Source organism: Hydra viridissima, unplaced genomic scaffold (genome assembly GCF_058129835.1).
Source record: "Hydra viridissima isolate aposymbiotic clone 2 unplaced genomic scaffold, HvirCarnegie_v1 scaffold_9, whole genome shotgun sequence".
Lineage (NCBI taxonomy): Eukaryota > Metazoa > Cnidaria > Hydrozoa > Anthoathecata > Hydridae > Hydra > Hydra viridissima.
The window spans coordinates 9249259-9269849 of record NW_028324308.1 but is presented as its reverse complement, the minus strand read 5'-3'; the positions used below and the strand labels follow the sequence as shown (position 1 = coordinate 9269849).

The 20591-nt window shown below is 33.8% G+C and overlaps 1 protein-coding gene across 1 annotated transcript; it reads left to right on the top strand.

The window, feature by feature from the left end:
* The first annotated feature begins 2774 nt into the window (after positions 1-2774).
* On the top strand, positions 2775-16522 carry LOC149883913 (uncharacterized). The gene is made up of 5 exons (XM_090098661.1): positions 2775-3845; positions 3954-4560; positions 8360-9790; positions 10547-15472; positions 15568-16522. Exons 1-5 carry the CDS (start codon positions 2775-2777, stop codon positions 15573-15575), a joined length of 8043 nt encoding a protein of 2680 aa, XP_089954787.1. The 3' UTR covers positions 15576-16522.
* Positions 16523-20591: the final 4069 nt, after the last annotated feature.

The following is a 20591-nucleotide window of genomic DNA, read 5'->3' as shown; positions in this document are numbered from 1 at the left end:
TCAAATCCGCTTCGATATTTTCCATCGTACTTTTTTGATGACAAATCAATCACCGCAAATCCGTGAGGCTCAGACTTGCAATGTCTGCAAAACTTTTTAAACTCTTCTTTTCCCATGTCGCTGGAAACGTGGTCTCGATAAATGTGGTCTACATTTTTTGAATCTTGAGGAAACAGACTAATAAAATTAACATTTTCCCTGATGGTTTGTCTGGGGAGCATGAAATAATTTTGAGCAAGGTAAAAGCAGTCCACGTTGGAATGTCTTCCTCGGAAGTAATATTTTTCGCACTTGTTTTGTTTGGTCAATTGCAAATCGTCAAAGATCATCAAACTGTTTTGGTTGAGTCGAGATCTTCAGGTTCAGGCACGTCGTCAGCTGTTTCGAAAAACTGACACTCCATGTTCTCTTTGTCGACATAATTTTTTGAAAGGTCATTAATAACACATTCAGGGTTTAAATTCAATTTTTCGATTTCACTTTGTACCTTGAACAAATCGAGAATAACCTCTTTTGGTAAATTCCTCTCGAACGGACTTTTCAGTATTTTGTACTCTGGCTGGAAAAGAGATTTTCCAAAAACTTGTAAATGGTTGTAATCCAACCATCCAGGTCTTAACAGCAAATTCAAAAGCAAAGTTGTTTTTCCACAACCTGACTTTCAGACAATGATTCCTCGAATGCTTCTCGGCAGAAGCTTGTTGTTGTTTCTTTTGCTCTTTCCAATATTCCATGACAAGTCAGTAACTTCCATTTTTATTTAAAATATTTTTTTTTAAAATAAAAATGTACTGCGTGAAATGTAAAAGGAAAACAGAAACGACAGTGGCATACCGAAGGTAGGGCGGGGGGGGGCGGTCCGCCCCAGGCCCCGTCTGGGAGTAGGCCCCCAAATGTTAATACAATTTATATTTTTGTTCTTTAATCATAATTGTTTACAACAAAAATGAACCTGAAACATGATCGTATCTGCTTGCCAAGATAATAAACATACACAGCAAACAAACCAAGATGTAAGAAATTGAAATGACATCTTGGCCAATAACAACCACCGTGACTGTTTTGGAGGCCCTCTGCGAAGCTTCCTCCCCGACACCCGCGAGTACTAATAAATAGATTCGCCCGCCCTACCTACGAGTCTATGGTTCATGATGGTTCAGGCAGACTGACGGATGTTTATGTTGTTTCGTTAATGTGATTAATATACTCTATTATTCAGTACCTCAATAATTCGAGAGCAAATCACGTCTTCAGTTCGTCATCACCAAGTTACATGGTAAGTTATAATTTTATTCCTACATATAGGCCTAACAAGGCTGCGTGAGAAGATTTTAGTTATCAGGTTATAATTTTATATCACACGTCGTTTTATGTTGAAGCCACATAAGGGGGCTGTCCTTAAAAATGAGTAGGCCTAGCCTATTTTGGTAAACAATAGTTTTTATCAGTAGTACGAAAACAATTAGTTTTGATATTGTTTGCTCGTCCTAGCGAATTTCCCATATGGAAGGAGCTATTACCATAGGTGGAATGGACAAATTTAAGCCCGAGACCATGATAACATTTATCTTGGGGGCCCCAGATTCCGAAAACATTAAAATTAAAATCGTTTTTTTTAAAATCCCCTATATTATTCTTATGGTTCATAAATCCAATTAATATCTAGCTTATTTGTGAACATTAACAAATATAATAAATATAAAAATTTAAACAAATATAATAATTATAATAAATATGATAAATATAATAGATATAATAAATATAATAAATATAATAGATGTAATAAATATAATAAATATAATAAATATAATTATCATAATAAATATAATAAATATAATAAATATAATAAATATAATAAATATAATAAATATAATAAATATAATAAATATAATTATTATAATTATTATAATAAATATAGTTAATATAATTAATATAACAAATATAATTAATATAACAAATATAATTAATATAGTTAATATAGTTAATATAGTTAATATAATTAATATAATTAATATAATTAATGTAATTAATATAATTTATATAATTTATATAATAAATACAATAAACACAATAATAGTTGTAAATATAATATGTATAATAAATAATATATTAAATATAATATACGTCAAAACAGAAAACACACAACTAACTAAATTAGAGGCACATTAATATACAATGAGAACATCTAAATTCCCCTTTGAACAGCTGCTCTGAAAATACTCGTTAAAGCATTAGCAATAATAGGCAATCAAACAATTCCCTTAAGAAAATTCTAGAATAAACAACTCCCGTGGAGACAGCCAATCTCTGCCAACCTGTCTCTAAAATAAAACCACGAATAATGACAAAAAATAATTCCAATGAAAAACGTTATTAAACACACCTTAAGAATTACCTAACTTTATTCGTGGAGACATGCGAAGCTCTGATGCGTTAATAGAACAATAGGCCATTGAAAACCTACAACGATAGAACAATGGAATTTTAAAACCAGAAATTTTACATTTTCATGTGCGCACATTTCACATTAAATAGATATCTACTAATAAGTGAAGTGAAAACATCATTAGTTATACTGTTACTTATACTGAAATTTTTCTAAGAAAATAGCCGAAAAATGTAATTCAAAACTTGACAGTTTTATCTTACAGTGTTTATTTATTAGGTTTGGTTCGTTTTCAAACCCCGTAACGCGAAGGTTTGTTTTATTTTCTAAATACTTTATTGTCTAAAGTAGAACAACTATTTTCAGAGTCAAGAGACCTGTTGATAACATGAAGCGAAACTATTTCAGTGGATGGGAAAAGAAGAAAAAAGAAAAAGCTAAAGAACAAGAACTACAACGGTTGTCGGGTTCAATACTTAAATTTACTAAAAGGGCACTATCCCAGGCAAACAATGAAGCAGGGCCAGAGGAGGGCCCTGAATCTTTAGAAGGCCCAAGTACAAGCTATGGCCAACGGAATGAACAAACAAGCAATGAAGAACAAGAAAAAGGAGAAGAAGAACAATACAAAAGGCAAGAAGAAGAAGACATAACCAATTCGATACGTTCTGAATCAGACGCAAATTCAGTACACGAATCAGTAGATTTAACATTAAATTATGATGTTGGAAACTGGCCCACTCCAATGCCAGATTATCTCAGAACCGATGTTATAAGACAAGGCAGTGAAATTTACCAAAACTTGGAGGGGCCATTTGATCCAGTTCATAAACCAGGAGAAAATTCAAAGGTTCAAACTAGGCAGCTGACAAAAAGCTGGTTTTACAAGAAGCTTCCAAGTGGAGAACAGATTTTGAGGAAATGGATGGTCTATTCTCATGAAAAAAAATCACTGTTTTGCTTTTGTTGCAAGTTGTTTGATAAGAACGATAATCCAACGACCAAATCAAGTTTCATCACAGGATTCAATAGTTGGTGGAAATTGAATCCTAAAGTATCAGATTACGAAAACTCTGAATTGCATATTAACAATTTAGAAAAATGGAAAACACTTGAAGCAAGGCTTCTCCAAAACAAAACCATCGACGCTGCTCAACAAGACGTAATGGAAAGAGAGAAGAAGAAATGGAGAGACATTTTGCATCGTCTCTTAGATATAACACTTTTTTTGGCAAAGCAGAGTTTGCCTTTTCGAGGCCACAGGGAAGACTTTGCTTCTGAAAACCATGGTAATTTTTTGGAATTTGTCAGCCTCCTTTCAAAGTATGACCCTGTTTTAAAGGAGCACAGCATGCGGCTTCAGCAATCATTGGAATCAGGGTTGATTCCAGTTTCTTATTTATCGCCTGCAGTGCAAAATAAGTTTATTTCTCTTTTAGGCGATGCTGAAATTACAAATGTTTGTCATCAACACCTCTGCTGAGGAGCAGCGGAGGTGTTGATGACAAACATTTGTAATTTCAATTTCCTTTGCCTCTTGCATTTGTGGTACCACATTCTACTGTAGGTGAATCATGCCCAAAAATATCTTCAAACCGAAGGTATTAGCTTGGAAAAGTGTGTTGTGAAGCTGAAAAGCTTGAAGACCTTTTTAGTAGAGAGTCGAGAAGTTCTGGTCCATAATGCTGTAGAATATGCGACCCAGACTTGTGCTGAAATGGGCATTGATATTGAAAGCAGAAAACGCAAGCGAGTGAAAAAGATGATGCCAGGAGAAACTGCTAAAGATGCAGGTTTAACTCCACAGGAAGAATTGAAGCGTGCTATGTTCGAGTGCATTGACCACTTTCATGTAGAATTAGAAAAACGTTTGACCTCGATGAACACTGTGTATGAAAAGTTTGCTGTTGTACACACAGGTAATCTATTGAAGGCAACTGATGAAGAAATTGTAATCTATGTCCATCAGTTTTCAGAAACTTTCAATGATGTAGAGGAGAAAGAAATGCTGCCTGAAGTAAAGAGGCTAAGAAGGCATCTGAAGGCTTCTGGCATCAAATTAGACATTGCAGCTGCATGGACATCCTTGAAAATGCTTCAGTTTATCATCGAAATGGACTTTCGTGAATCGTTGCCAAACGTGACTGAAGCTCTTAAACTGTTTCTAACTATATGTGTGTCCGTGGCTTCTTGTGAGAGGAGTTTTTCAAAATTGAAATTAATTAAAAACTCCGCTCTACAATGAGCCAGTCTCGTTTGACGAGCTTGGCCATAATATCAGTAGAAAACAAAATTGCAAAACATTTGAATTTCGATGAGTTAATCAAACGATTTGCAGAAGTCAAGGCTCGCAAGAAAGCATTTTAATGTGTTTCTAGAGGTAACTCTTTGCTGTAAATCTGTTTTGTTTACTTTACATTGTACATTATTGTATTATCATTTAAAATAAATAATCAAAACTAATGTTTTAGTCATTTGTGTACATAAATGAATTTCTATAAGTGATAAAATGGCGTTAATGGATATATATATATATATATATATATATATATATATATATATATATATATATATATATAACATTTAAACTGATAGATAATGATCAAGATGGTATTTGCTAATTTTTGTTTATTACAAACGTTTTCAAGAAAGTGGAGAAAGATAATGTGTTATACATACATTCATTAATGTAGTCTATATATATATATATATATATATATATATATATATATATATATATATATATATATATATATATATATATATATATATATATATATATATAGGCCCCATTTACCAAGTGCCGCCCTAGGCCCCAAAACATGTTGGTACGCCACTGAGAAACGATCCATTTGAGAAACGAAGTCTCAAAAAACAACAGAAATATGATAAAAGGAACTTGTGACGCTTGCGGAATGACAAAAAGCAAGTTTGCTCCTTCGCATGAATCATTTCAAAAAGGGGGAGACTTGGTTGAATCGATCAACAAATTTTCAAAAAAAATCAAACTCCCTTGGGCAAAAGTCCCAGGAGAAATGCACATTCCAGAAATGAATTTTGCATGGCCTGGCACAAACTTGGACAAAAGGCTCACTTCTACCGACATGTATCAGGAGTGGAACAAACCGGTGGACAGAGTGGACAATGCAGCATTCTATCACGACCTGGCTTATAAATATTTCAACGACATACAAAACAGAAATTTGGCAGATCAAATGATGCTTGAAGAAATGAACTCCATTTTAAACCCCACTCAAAAAGAAATTAACGAAAGAAAACTCATCACTCCCATCATCAAAGCCAAAGCCAAATTCGGACTGGGTGTCGCGAAAAAAAAAAATTCCCGAGAGTCGTCTGAAATGGACGGATCAGCTTGCAGAGGTGCTTCACAAACCAGTGATTCATCATTTCAAAAGAGGAAAAATGTTTGTGAATGACGTCGTTGAAATATGGGCTGCAGATTTGGTCGACATGCGCTCTTTTTTAAAATTCAACAACGGAGTAAAATGTTTGCTCATGGTCATTGACGTTTTTTCAAAGTATGGATGGATTGTTCCTTTAAAAAGCAAAACGGGTTTTGACATGGCTGAAGCTTTCAGTAAAATCTTTGAAAAAAGAAAGTGCACCAAAATGTGGGTGGACAAAGGAAAAGAATTTTATAACAAACACGTGAAAGCGTTGGGCATGCAATTGTATTCCACTGAAAACGAAGAAAAAAGTTGCGTCGTTGAACAATGGAACAGAACGATGAAAGAGAAAATGTTTAAATACTTTTCAGCTAACAACACTAATAAATACATTGACGTTTTAGACGAAATGGTGAAAAATTACAACAATACAAAACACTCTTCCATAAAAATGACTCCAGTTGAAGCCAGCGATGAAAAGAATAAAAATAAGGTCTGGATGAACCTGAATGGAAAGGTGCAAACAGAAACACCAGAACCGAAGTTTTCAATGGGTGACAATATGAGGATACACAAAAAAGAAGTCCAATTTTGAAAAAAGGGTACACGCCGAGATGGACTGAAGAGGTTTTCACAGTGTCAAAAATTCAGTATACAGATCCCACGTACAAAGTCACCGACGCCAACGGTGAAGAAATTCAAGGCACTTTTTATGAGCAGGAAATGCAAAAGACAAATCAAGAGATATTTAGAATTGAAAAAATAATTCGAAAAACAAAGAGCAAATCATTAGTCAAATGGCAAGGATATCCAGACTCGTTCAACTCCTGGGTGGACCATAAAGAATTGATACGTTTGAAAAAATGATATAAATAATTTTCTTTTCTTTATAAAACAATGAATTTTGTTACGATTGAAAATTTTGACGAGAGCAAATTATCGGTTGGAGAAATTTATTCAGCAACAAAACCAATTCAGTACCAAAAGATTCCTCTGTTTTATGATTACCCCTTTTGTTTTGTTTTCTCTGGGTTTGTTTGAAAGTTGCAGTTTTGAAACGAAAGAACTGAATGGTTATTCCATGTCCTTTCTTGGTTTTAACGAAAAAAACGGAATGAACGAAGAAGAAAGAAAGTTCATCGAGGTGACTGAAAAATATCAAAATTTCTTCAAAAACAAGTCAAGGAAATGATGCCCACTTTGAGAAAAGGAGGAAGAGAAAAAAAAATCTTGACGGAAGATTTGTCCATTTGGAAAAACAAATCTGAAAATCCAAACGCAGCTCCCATTTTTTTTGGAAAGTTGTTCACAAAGAAAAACGAAAAAAACATTGAAGTGACTTCTTTGTTTTTCGAAAAAAAAAAACAAAAGACGAAAATTGCGTCAATGAAAATAAAATGTTTGTGAAAGCAAATCCTTTGGAATACATTCGACAAAAGTGCTTCGCCATCGCTTCTTTAAAAATTGAAGGTGCTTTTATCGGCGCGCAGATCGAGTCCATTCAGGTTAAACTTTCCGAAGTGGTCATCACAAAAAATGTACCTTCTTTTCAAAGCATCATGGGTGACGATTTGGATTTGGGAGAAGTGGAATCTGATTCTGAGTTGTGAAATCACGTAAAATTAATGAAAATAAAATGATTTAAAAAATTTTCTTTTCTTATAAAAAAAATGCAAGCCCCTTATAAGTTGTATAAAAACATTGACTCAGTAGAAGACCAAAGTTTGAAATTGCATTTGGGTCATTTGGAGGAAAGAATTAAAGAGTTGGAACAAAAAAATCCGAAAAACATTTTTGTGACCAATAAAAAATTGAGTCATCCAACCTATTGTGAGGCGGGTCTTTTTTGTGTACTATTATTATTTATCGTGTAAATTTTGTGAGTCGGGGTTTCTTTACGAGGAATGGGGTTTAATGGTTTGTATTTACGGAGGATAGGGGTATGGATGTTGGGATGCCTCTTTTGGTTCTGTGTAATGGTAGCACTCTGACTTGTGCTATAATGCGTACTTACTTTTCTTGGCGCGTGATATGTTTCTTCCCTATTTTCTTTATGATTAACAAATCTTTTCCGTTATTAACAAATAATATATTCTCCACTTTAAACTATATAAAAAACTGTTTCTTACTAATTCTTCTGTTCCTTCTTTTATCGTTTATCATGTAACCAACTATAAATTTCCCTACCCTAAATGCCCACCCGTATATCCCTTATGTCTATAATTTGTCTTCCCTTATTTAAACAATTTTCGTAACTTTCTCAAAGCCTTCTCGTAACCTATCTCTTAGGTTCTTTCTCCTCTTCTCTCCACTTCTTCCCTTTCGCTGCTCCTCCAACTCCCTCCACTCTTTTCGGGTTTCTCGTTTTTATATTTGTTGCTTTGTTTTTGGGCGTCTTTTTGTTTTTGGCGTTGGCGTCTTTTCATTTTCGTTAGATAGCGTGTAAAATATTAATGGTTGATTTTGGGTGTTTTGATTGTTATGAATAGCATCTTGGTTAATTAGGTTTAGCTTCCTCACATAGCTTCGTTATTCGATAAAAATCGTCCCTTGATTTTTCTTTTAGCTCGGTGGAAGAAGTTACTAGTGGACACTGGCGCTGCAATAACGGCCACAAGCTACAATTTTTATTCCACACTACTCACTTCAAACAAGAAGAAACGTCGCACGTTACACCCAAGTGACCTACAACAAGTCACATCTGCCAACGGAGATGCACTATTAATACGAGGAATGCTGACGCTTAATTTGGAGATACGACAGATAGTTTACCCATTTAAAACATATGTTATAGACAATTTAAACTATGATGTAATCTTAGGAAAGGATTTTCTCACCAAATACAACGGGGTGATTGATTTTAAAAACAAAAATTTAACACTAGAACAAAACATAAGCTCGAATAAAACAGATCAGCTCAGTAGTGAAGAAGAAACGGACGAATATAACGAGATCGTTACAACCAAAAGGAAAAGATTGCAACCCCTTTCAACAACAATCCTAAACGTCCCATATGACTTTCCAACGAATGATGATTACTATTTTGAGCCAAATAAAGAACTATTCTTAAAAGAAAACCTAGTGTTACAGCCCACACTCTTATCGGGAGACAGCAGAGCCGTAATTGCAATGGTCTCAAACCCCACCAACGAATCTTTGGAATTAGAAACCAATACAGTCTTAGGTAAAATATATAGTGTGTCTTCAGATGAACATAATATAGAAGAAAAAAACCCACATCATTTTACTAATGTTATCTTACAAGACAATAATCCCGTAGAATTGCACAGGTCAGGTCATTTAAACTTAACTGAAGAACAATTCAGAGATATTTCGGAACTAGTAAAAAGGCACTGTGATATATTTGCAAATTCAAAAAATATGTTAGGATGTACTCACCTAATAAAGCATGTAATAAATACTGGACGCGCTACACCCATTCGAAAAAGAGCCTACAGAGTATCCCCAAAACAGCGGCAAGAAATCGATAAAAAAATAGATAAAATGTTTAATGCTAATGTCATTAGGAAATCCGTCAGCCCGTGGGCAGCCCTAGTCATCATTGTGCCAAAACCAAATGGAGAAGTTAGGCTGTGTATTGACTTTAGAGATGTGAACTCCGTAACCATAAAGGATTCTTACCCCCTTCCAAGGATTGATGACATTTTAGACAGTCTAAATGGCGCACAATTCTTTACTACTTTAGACCTAATGAGTGGATACTGGCAAATAGAAATGGAAGAAGCCTCTAAAGAAAAAACGGCTTTTATTTCACATCGCGGCCTATATGAATGTAACGTTATGCTTTTTGGATTGTGCAACGCACCGAGTACTTTCCAAAGACTAATGGAACACATCCTTCAAGAAGAACTCTGGAAATTTTGTCTTATTTACATTGACGGCATCATCATATTTTCTCCTAGTTTTGAGAAACATCTGGAACATGTGGAAATAATTTTTAAGAAACTACAAGGAGCAAATCTAAAATTAAAAACTAGTAAATGAAACTTCGCAAAAGAATCGACTGCATTTCTAGGCCACATAGTAAATAAAGATGGCATACAACCTAACAACGAAAATCTATCAGCAGTACAAGACTACCCCAGACCATTGAATGCTAAACAAACACGATCCTTTTTAGGTTTAGTAAGCTATTATAGAAGATTTATTCACAATTTTAGCAAGATAGCCGCCCCTCTATATAACCTAACCAGAGTAGGTGTCAAATTTAACTGCGATCACCATTGTCAAGAAGCGTTTAGCACACTAAAACAGAAACTTGTTGAGAAACCTCTCCTGGCATATCCAGACTTTACACGGAGATTTATCCTAACTACGGATGCAAGTGCCACCGGTTTAGGGTTTACACTCAGCCAAAGACTCCATGGAATCGAACGCCCTATACTTTACGGAGGAAGACAATTTTCTGTAAGAGAACAGAAGACATCTGTAACCGAGAGGGAAGCGCTAGCAATAGTGGTTGCAGTAAAGAAGTGTCATGCATATCTTCACAACAACAGGTTCACCATTGTCACCAACCATAAACCGCTAAATTACATTTTGAACACAAAAGAACCAACAGGAAAAGTAACGAGGTGGGCCTTACTCTTACAAGCGTACGATTATGATATTGAATATAAACCTGGTAAATAAAACAACAACGCTGACGCCCTGTCTCGACGCAAATACTTTGACACTAATCAATCAGAAAATAGTGACCTATTCTTATTTTCATTGAATAAGCATAATTCAGCGAGGGAAGAGTTGAATGTCAATCCCATATCACATGATAAACTCCCTAATGACGTCAGACAAATAGAATCTATAATTAAAGAGGATTTAATCGGAGGAACAAAACATTTTATAATAAAAAATGAAATAACATCAGAAAAAGAGGAAGTTAAACGCCAACAAAGATTAGACCTCGAATTATTACACAAGATAAATTACTTAAAACAAAAGATTATCCCTGACAACAAAAAGGAAGCGGCGCGACTATTAGTTGACATCAACCAATATTTACTCGACGAACATGATATACTCTATCACATATATGAACCAAGCAAAAATTCTACTGAAGGGATTTATAAACAGTTAGTAATACCACCGAAATTCAGAAACGACATTCTGTTCTGGGCTCATGATCACGCAATATCAGGACATTTTGGTTTAGTCAAAACAGTTGACAAACTTAGGAAAAGATATTTTTGGCCACTAATTTATTCAGAAACAGAAAAATGGATTCAAAGCTGTACAGAATGCTCTAAAAGGAAAGGAAGAACTCCTCAATATAAAGCCCCTCTGCAACCAATACCAGCAGGAGAACCTTGGGATCAAGTCGCTTGTTACGTTATAGGACCATTTTCAGTTACTATTTCCGGAAATAAGTATATAGTTGTTTTCCAAGATAGATTGACAGCCTGGCCAGAAGCTTTCGCAACAGCTACTACTGACGCTGTTATTATAGCGCAATTGTTACTAGATAATATAGTCCTGAGATATGGAGCTCCACGAACATTCTTAACGGATAGAGGTACCAACTTCCTCTCAAAATTGATTAGTGAACTATGTGGTATGATAAATACTAAGAAAATAAACACAACTCCGTACCACCCCGAATGTGACGGAATGGTAGAAAGATTCAATGGAACCTTAGTAAAAACACTTTCCATGTACGTTAGCGACCACCAAAAAGACTGGGACCTACACATCAATGCGGCTTTATTCGCATATAGAACTTCTATTAACAGCTCGCGTGGAGAATCGCCCTACTTTCTACAATTCGGAAGAGAACCTAGATTACCACCCGATATTACGTTATATACTCAAAAAGACCTTCCCCGCACGATCACAGAATTCAGAAAACTTTTAACAACCAGAATTCAATTAGCCCACGAAATTGCACGAAGAAATCTACAAAAAGCACAATTACAAAATAAGTTTTATTATGATAGATCGACAAAAGAAACCACATTCCAAAAAGGTGATAAAGTATTGGTTCACAGTAAAGAAAGAAAAAAAGGACTATCTCCTAAACTACAGAAACAGTGGCGAGGACCGTATATAATCTTAGAAAAGCTTTCAGCAGTTAACTTTAAAATCCAAAAAATTGATGGAAGTAAGGGACCAACAGTCATTCACTCAAACAGACTTAAGAAATTCCACGAACCCATTAAGAATATTACAGCAGATCAGAACCTCTCAAAACAAGAAAGTGTTCAAAATCCACAAATGAATTCCCAAACATTAAAAGAAGAACCTAACAACGCGGAAAGAGTTGAAAACCAAAACCATAAAAAAGACGAGGAAACAACGAGATCCCTAGTTCCCCCTACAAATACAGAAAAGAAGAATTGGCATGAACCAAATGAAGATAACATATTTCAAGTGGACGGAATACGAAACCACAGAACAAGAAGAGGGAAGAGAGAGTTCCTCATAAAATGGAAAGATTATGACGAAATAAACAATACTTGGGAGCCAGAAAACAACCTCAGTCCGGAACTAGTACGAATCTATTTTGAACAGCTCCAAGTACCTCATAAAAACATTGGAACCTCAGCAGACAGTTTACCCCGAAATTGTTTATTAACAACTTTCAACCGAAGCTCTCATAGACGAAGAAAATACAGTGTTAATTATTTACTAACGCAAATATTCGTGTTTTTCACATTAATAGCTTCACATATTCTAAGTATTGACATTGGGCCGGTATATGACTGCGCTAAAACCACGCCTATGGGAATTTACGAATACCCCACAATAAAAAACTGCGAACATCAAATGAACAAAGAAGATTACGAATTAAAAACTTATACAGCGGAGGTGTTTCGTCACTCCCCAACCGTTTCTAAGTTTCCAATCTACCTTTGTACCCATTATAAAGTAACTTTAACATGTAATCATGAAAATATATTCGTTTCTAGTGTGAGATCTCGTAAAGATGATGAAATACGAGTCCCACATGAGCTTTGCCTTGCCATGGTGTATAACCAAATTCTTAAAACTTCATTAATAAAGATAAGAAAACATTCGCCGATCGAAAGTGTAAGACACATTTTTCACGCATTGTACAATAACAACAACAAAATAAAAGACGATCTACCCACTCCAACCGAAATCGTAAATATTGAACAACCGTTAATTTTTGAAATTGAAGAAGGTCAATGGAAAAATAAAATTTCTGAGGAATACAATTGCCAAATATTTAAGACAAATATACTAACCCAAGATCTGTTTGAAATTCGCCGATTTCCCGCCCAATTAGTAGGTAATTCAAGCCACATTGAACAACATGTCACTGACACAGAATGCCCCTCCACCATAGATCAAACTTTCAAAGCAGGAATTTGCTACATCAAGAACTCCTTAAAAGTTATTGTGTGGGAAGACCCTCACCATGACTACAAAGAAATGCATTCCCTCGAAATGCATACCATACAACAAGCAGGCGAATACGTTTTAATTTCAAGTTTACAAACTGGTGGGGCGATCCAACAATCACTTGAAAGCCAAGATAAAACTATCCAACTAGATAACGGTCTTATCCTTCACAACAACAACGAAAATTCACAAGACTCTCTACAGTTCTTGAACGACGCAGCTAGAGAATACGCCAGGTCCGTCGCGGACACAGTTACTGCTCCTCTTCTAGAGGCACACATAGCGCAGACAATTATTCATCAAAAACAAATCATGGTTAGGGAATGGGAAAGAATTTGCTTCCTACAAAAAGAAATATCTAAACTTCAACACTGGATGATCTCTACATTCCCAAACACCGCGTCAAGGTGGATCCAACCAGAGGCTGGAGTTCTGGTACATACAGTAGGAGATGCCCTACAACTCGAGGAGTGCCATAGAATATACAAATATAAACTGCATCTTGATCGAAAAATTAATGAAACTTGCTATGCTGATTTTCCTATATCGATAACTAATGACAACACCACTCGATTTTTACGGGTAATCGACCGTCACGCGGTTAAATTCAGTCCGAATATACCATGTAAAAGTAGGCCTTCAATTACATACCTAAAAGATGTAAACAATAAATACCATGTCGTTACCGCAGACGGAACGGTTTCTGCTGTAAAATTAAACTCAAACACGATCAATGAAACGAAAGAAATCCACTTAAAGAAAATTAAGGGATTTAACGAAAAGATGTTAACCAAATTGCCTCATGTGTTAGAACCATATACCATGCTAAACATTTTCACCTATGTTCATGATGCTATTCAAAAAATCAAAGAACTCCAGGTAGAACAAGGTGATGGAAACGTATTAGTTGGTATCGGAAGAGCATTAGGCTCTACAATTGAGTCTCTTGCAAAAGGGAGCAGTTCAATAATAAAGACTATCGGTTCTTCACTACACGATGTATTAAATGGAGTAGGAGATTTAGATGAGAAAGTTGTTGGAAGTTTTGGTTCAGCAGCAACTAACATTATTCAAGCGTCTGGTATTGCCGTAAAAGATTCTACAACTGGCCTAGGCAGTTTCTTTCATAACATATTGGGAGGAATAGGTGGTACAATAAAGTGGACATTGCTGTTAAGTTTAATATGTTTTATCATTTATACGAACAAAGCTAGTCTTGTTAGACTTTGTATTCCCAAACCAGAATCGGACCCCATTAAGTCTTCACCTAATAACACAGTAAATCAACATACACCCCAAACAACTAATTCAATCAACCCAATTGCAATATTCCCCAAAGAAGAAACAGCTTTGAAGGAAACACGTAAAGTATGTTACGTGGATGTGGAACAAAGGGATGTAAAAGATAGTAGATTAATGGCAATCTCAGAAATAAGTTTAAAGGATGGTAATTGCAATGACGCCTTACAGAAGATTGTAACCATCCACATGACATCAACACAACATCAGATAAAAGCCCTAATTGATACCGGCTCCATAGTTTCGGTTATTAATGCAGACCTCTATTTTAAAATAAAGAATCAAGATTACCCTTTAAATTCTAAAAGTGACAATAGAACCCACCTCATATCAGCATCTAACCACAAGATACCAATCACAAAAGAAGATAATATCACAGTTCAAATTGCTGATCAAGTATTCAATACGAAAGTTGTGGTAGCACCAAATATGTTACATGATCTAATATTAGGACTACCAACACTGATACAAATGAAGGTAAAACTCGATTTAGGAGAAACTACTCTAACCATTCAAAACCAATCATGCGAATTGGAGGGTTTACCAAATACAATGCGATTTCCAAAACTCGCCACACTACAACAAAAATGGCTTGGTATCACGATAACAAAACGAAGGATCACGTTAGCCCTAATCCTTATAGCTTTTGCTATGTTACTTCTAATATCTAGCTTTATCCTATTCCACCATATGACAAAAGAGTCACGAAAAGTTCAATCAGAAACACAAGTGCATTTTGACGGTAAAACGCACTATAAACTGAATACGAACTTATACATATATTTGCATGAAGAACACAAACATACAAAGGTGCTAACCCTATTCCTGGAAATACCCACGTTGCTGCGCATGAAATATGGACTACCAGCAAGATTGGTGTTGGGATATATTCCAAACAATATAACGTACTTACCTTTTTCTGAAGAAAATATTCATGACGCCATACGACCGTGGCATTATGTAAAATGTCAATTACTGCACAATACAACTATATGGAGTTTATTTTGGTGTTACACTTTTAATAGTGTTTTGTTTTGATGTGACATTTTAAAATTTTTTCATTTTTTTATGTTTATGTGAATGCTTTATTAGTTTTATAAAGACTGATGCGGCAAGTCTATAATTGTATATAATTTATAATTGGGTTTTTAATATTTAAATGTAACCTACAATGGCTAAAGAAGGTTTACAAAAGAAAGAGGAAGCTAGTTAAACTATTGCGAGCCTGAATGAAAACTTCAACTTCGTGAACAACGTTTTTCGTTACAAACAGCCGTCTCGTAACACTTTCAAATCGCATACCTACCAAGTGAACCAAAAGAAAGTATCCTTAATAAATTCCTTTCCCAAACTGAGAAAACATTATGTAAACAAAGACAATCGATAATTACTTTTCACCGTACTCCCATTTTCCAAACAACCCACTACCTTCCCACTGTCCTACACTAACGTCAACTCACCACTAATGTGTCGTTAAGAAAGAACACACAATACTATTACCCCACCCTTCCCCTTCTTCCACCGAGCTAAAAGAAAAATCAAGGGACGATTTTTATCGAATAACGAAGCTATGTGAGGAAGCTAAACCTAATTAACCAAGATGCTATTCATAACAATCAAAACACCCAAAATCAACCATTAATATTTTACACGCTATCTAACGAAAATGAAAAGACGCCAACGCCAAAAACAAAAAGACGCCCAAAAACAAAGCAACAAATATAAAAACGAGAAACCCGAAAAGAGTGGAGGGAGTTGGAGGAGCAGCGAAAGGGAAGAAGTGGAGAGAAGAGGAGAAAGAACCTAAGAGATAGGTTACGAGAAGGCTTTGAGAAAGTTACGAAAATTGTTTAAATAAGGGAAGACAAATTATAGACATAAGGGATATACGGGTGGGCATTTAGGGTAGGGAAATTTATAGTTGGTTACATGATAAACGATAAAAGAAGGAACAGAAGAATTAGTAAGAAACAGTTTTTTATATAGTTTAAAGTGGAGAATATATTATTTGTTAATAACGGAAAAGATTTGTTAATCATAAAGAAAATAGGGAAGAAACATATCACGCGCCAAGAAAAGTAAGTACGCATTATAGCACAAGTCAGAGTGCTACCATTACACAGAACCAAAAGAGGCATCCCAACATCCATACCCCTATCCTCCGTAAATACAAACCATTAAACCCCATTCCTCGTAAAGAAACCCCGACTCACAAAATTTACACGATAAATAATAATAGTACACAAAAAAGACCCGCCTCACACTATTTTAATGTCAACGGACAGCACGAGATTTTTGCTCAACAAGACATTAAAATTGGTTATTTATGTCTATCGGTCTGAAATTAGAAAGTGGTATTGCTGTTGTCACTTTGATGAACAAAATAAATGATCAATTGGATTATTACAAAGACGATGTTATTTTTTCAGAGTCTGTGGATGAAATCGTCATGACCATAAACAATTACAGTTCACGTGACGTCACCGTCAACAAAGGAGAAAAACTTTGTAAAATTAATCACATCGATTCGAATTAAAAAAGATAATGAATTTGTTAAAAAGGTGGAAATAATAAAAAACAAAGATAAAATTTATCCAACTCTTCCAACAGCACCATCAGATGAAGGACACATTTATCGACTTCAAAAAATAAGTGAGATCCAAAAAGAAATGGAGGATGAAAAGGTGAAGAGAATGGCTCTCAGCAAAAAGTATCATCGAGCTGCAAAGATTGTTCGTTTTACAGATGATGGATTAAAAACGGTGTGAATTGCTTTGGAAATTACAGGAATTGCACTTTTGTCAACATCGTAGCCGCTCCTGTATCGATTGCGTGTGAGGGTGTTGGTATTGTAATGGGGCTTTTATCTATTTTCGGAAATCAACAGAACAAAAAACTAATGCTGAAAGCTGAAAAGCATGAAAAATTAAAAGTTCTTTCAGAGTCAAAATTGAACACCATTAGCGATCACATTTCAAAAGCGCTCATGGATGGTTTTGTGAGCGATTCAGAGTACGAATAAATTCTTGGCTTCAAAAATTTAAGACCTATGTTATAAAACATAGAAATCAAAGCGATTACTATGTGGATACACAAACTACTCTAAGAAAAATGTGTTGTTACGCAAACCATCAAAAGAAGTTTAATTGTATATAATCATTTGCAATATTTCCTATTATAATATCTATAACGATATCTATAACGATATGGTTTCAATATTATGTTATGTTATTGTTCAATGTTAATTAAAGTAACAGGAACAGAAAAATCTCATGTTCCAAAACACCAACAATAAGAGTCCTAAGTTATTGCAACAAAACTGAGTTCACTGACTGTTCAGTAAACATTTCAGTAAGCTTAATTGCAGCATCTCTTCTGTGTCATCTCTACAACATTTTAGAAATACTTATTAAATATTATTATTATTATCATTATTATTATTATTATTATTATTATTATTATTATTATTATTATTATTATTATTATTATTATTATTATTATTATTATTATTATTATTATTATTATTATTATTATTATCATTATTATTATTATTATTATTATTATTATTATTATTATTATTATTATTATTATTATTATTATTATTATTATTATTATTATTATTATTATTATTATTATTATTATTATTATTATTATCATTATCATTATCATTATCATTATTATTATTATTATTATTATTATTATGATATTTAAATGTAAAAATTTACATTTTTACATTTAAGAGTTAGTGTAAACTAAGAAAGCTTTGCAATTTTTTAAAGTTTTGAGTATTTTAATTTTCATCGTTTTGTTAATTGCTATTTAAATTTTCTTCATTTAGGAGATAGAAAAGCTAAAAGAAGAAAATAAAGATTTGAGCAAAGAAGTTGGGTTACTTCGCTCCAAAACAAATGTATGTATGTCCTAAAATTTGCCTAAATCTATTTTTTATGCTGTGTGTGCACAGTTTGTGTTTTGTTTGATTCATGTGTTTTTTTATTTTTTAACTTTAAGGATGCATTGTTTCTGGCACAGCAAACAAAAAATGCTTTGAGTAAAGAAGAACAAGCAACTCAAACACAAGGATACCAAAATAAAATTAAAAGTTTTCTGTTTTTGTAAAATAAATTATCCTACCATATTACTAATCAAAAGTAAACATTTTTAGATCATGGAAAGTAAAATCTGCGAATATCTTTTGTAAAATTAAAGCAATATGAACAAAACAATTTTACTGAACAATGTTAGTCACAATACAAAATCTATTTTTGCTCCTAAAACACTAACATTGTTCATAATTTTACAATTTTCAAAATTTTCTCAAAATAGAAATGTTTTTTTGATTTTATTAAAATTTTTTAAAAATTTTTTTATTTTTGATTTTAATTAAAAAGCATTAAAAAAATTTTATTTTTTGAACATTTTTTTAACAATTTTATTTTTTGACGTAATGATATATTTCCGAGAAAAAATAAATTTACAATTTGAAGTAAAATTATATCTCCGAAAGTATTTATTTGAATTTTATTTTTTAAATAGTTGATATTTATTATGTTTTTCAATTTTTTTTTTTTTTTTTGATTTTACACCTTTTATTTCCTGTGAAGCCACCTTAACAAGTTTAGACAAAAGAATGTTTGTTTAAAGAATTTGTTACAGAATAAATCCTATCTCATAAAACAAAAACATAATTATTCTACCTTACTAAGCTGCATTATTTTATTATTGTGAAAATCTTTAGAACATTATTATGTTTTCGCTCATGATAAAAAATTACAAAAAATGTCAATACCCTTGATCTTTTGTTATCTTCCTTTCCTACGCATACCCTCTAATATTACCAATCACAAATAAAATACACACGCAAAATTAGATAACATTTTATGCTGCCACCAGACAATTGTAGTTTAAATAAATTTTTGTTTTAAAAACAATGTTAGTGTTTTCAGAGCAATCAATCCTTGCAATATTCATTGACAATTTTTATAATTACACTGGTCAACAAAATAAAAAAGTGGTTTGTTTCCTGTGATTTTTTTTTGTTTGATCAAGTATATATCAAGGATATGACAGAGGAGATACGAACAAAGGCAAAAAGCAGAATTGACGAATTGACCAAAGAGTCGCTAAAAAAGGAAGAGAAGACGCCATTCAAGCGTTTAATAACATGTTTAAAAAGGGAAAATAAACAAAAACTCAGACTCGTTTGTGTTATTGTTTAAGTTTTTTTTTCTACGTATTTTAAAAATGTCTTTTTTTAAAATACAAGACCCGAAAAAGAGAGGCGAGATTGTTAAAAATTATAAGGTTAACAGAGGAAAGCTTTACAATGAGAGCATCAACAACAACATTTCAGATACAAATTATCAGACTGATTTGAGCAAGTTTTTTAAGCCTCTGATAGAAAGCAATGAAAAGGTGAAAAACGAGCTAAAGAGCATTGCATACAGAGCGGTTGACCATAATCCACTGGCTTTGACTTATCCAGAAAGCAATACGCCTTTTAAAAGTTTAGAGACTGTTGAAAAGCCTCCTGAAGAAATAAATGTTGAAAAGCCTCCTGAAAGAATGAATATTGGAAATACTGCTTTTGATTATTGTTTGGAGTGAATATTGGAAATACTGCTTTTGACAGAGTGTTTGGAATTCACGCAGGAGAAGGTGGTAAAATGTACTTTGGAAAAGAACAAATTGTCATCGATAAAAACGATGTCATCGTAAAAGTATACGGGAACAAAAGGTCTTTGGGAGCTTATTTCAAGATCCAAACCTGATAAAAACATTTACACAAAAGAGGGCTTAGAAAATTATGAAAAAATTCTTATTAGCACTCAGGCGATTTAATCTGATACAAATCCGAACAGACCGAAAGCTTCGAGAAGTGAAAAGTATGTTACAATCATTGCACCCATTTGGGACAGAAAGAGAATTAAAACGAAGGAAAAAAAAGGTCACGGAGTGATCATACTTCCGAGCGATCCGAATGCGCTTGTGCAAAGACTCAACTTGAGCATCGCCGCATGGCATGCTGGAAATGTCGCATCGAGAAACGAAGCGATCACAGCAGCCTAGTCTGCCGGAAAAGAATTGGCCTCTTCCGCCATATTGACAGCCAAAGA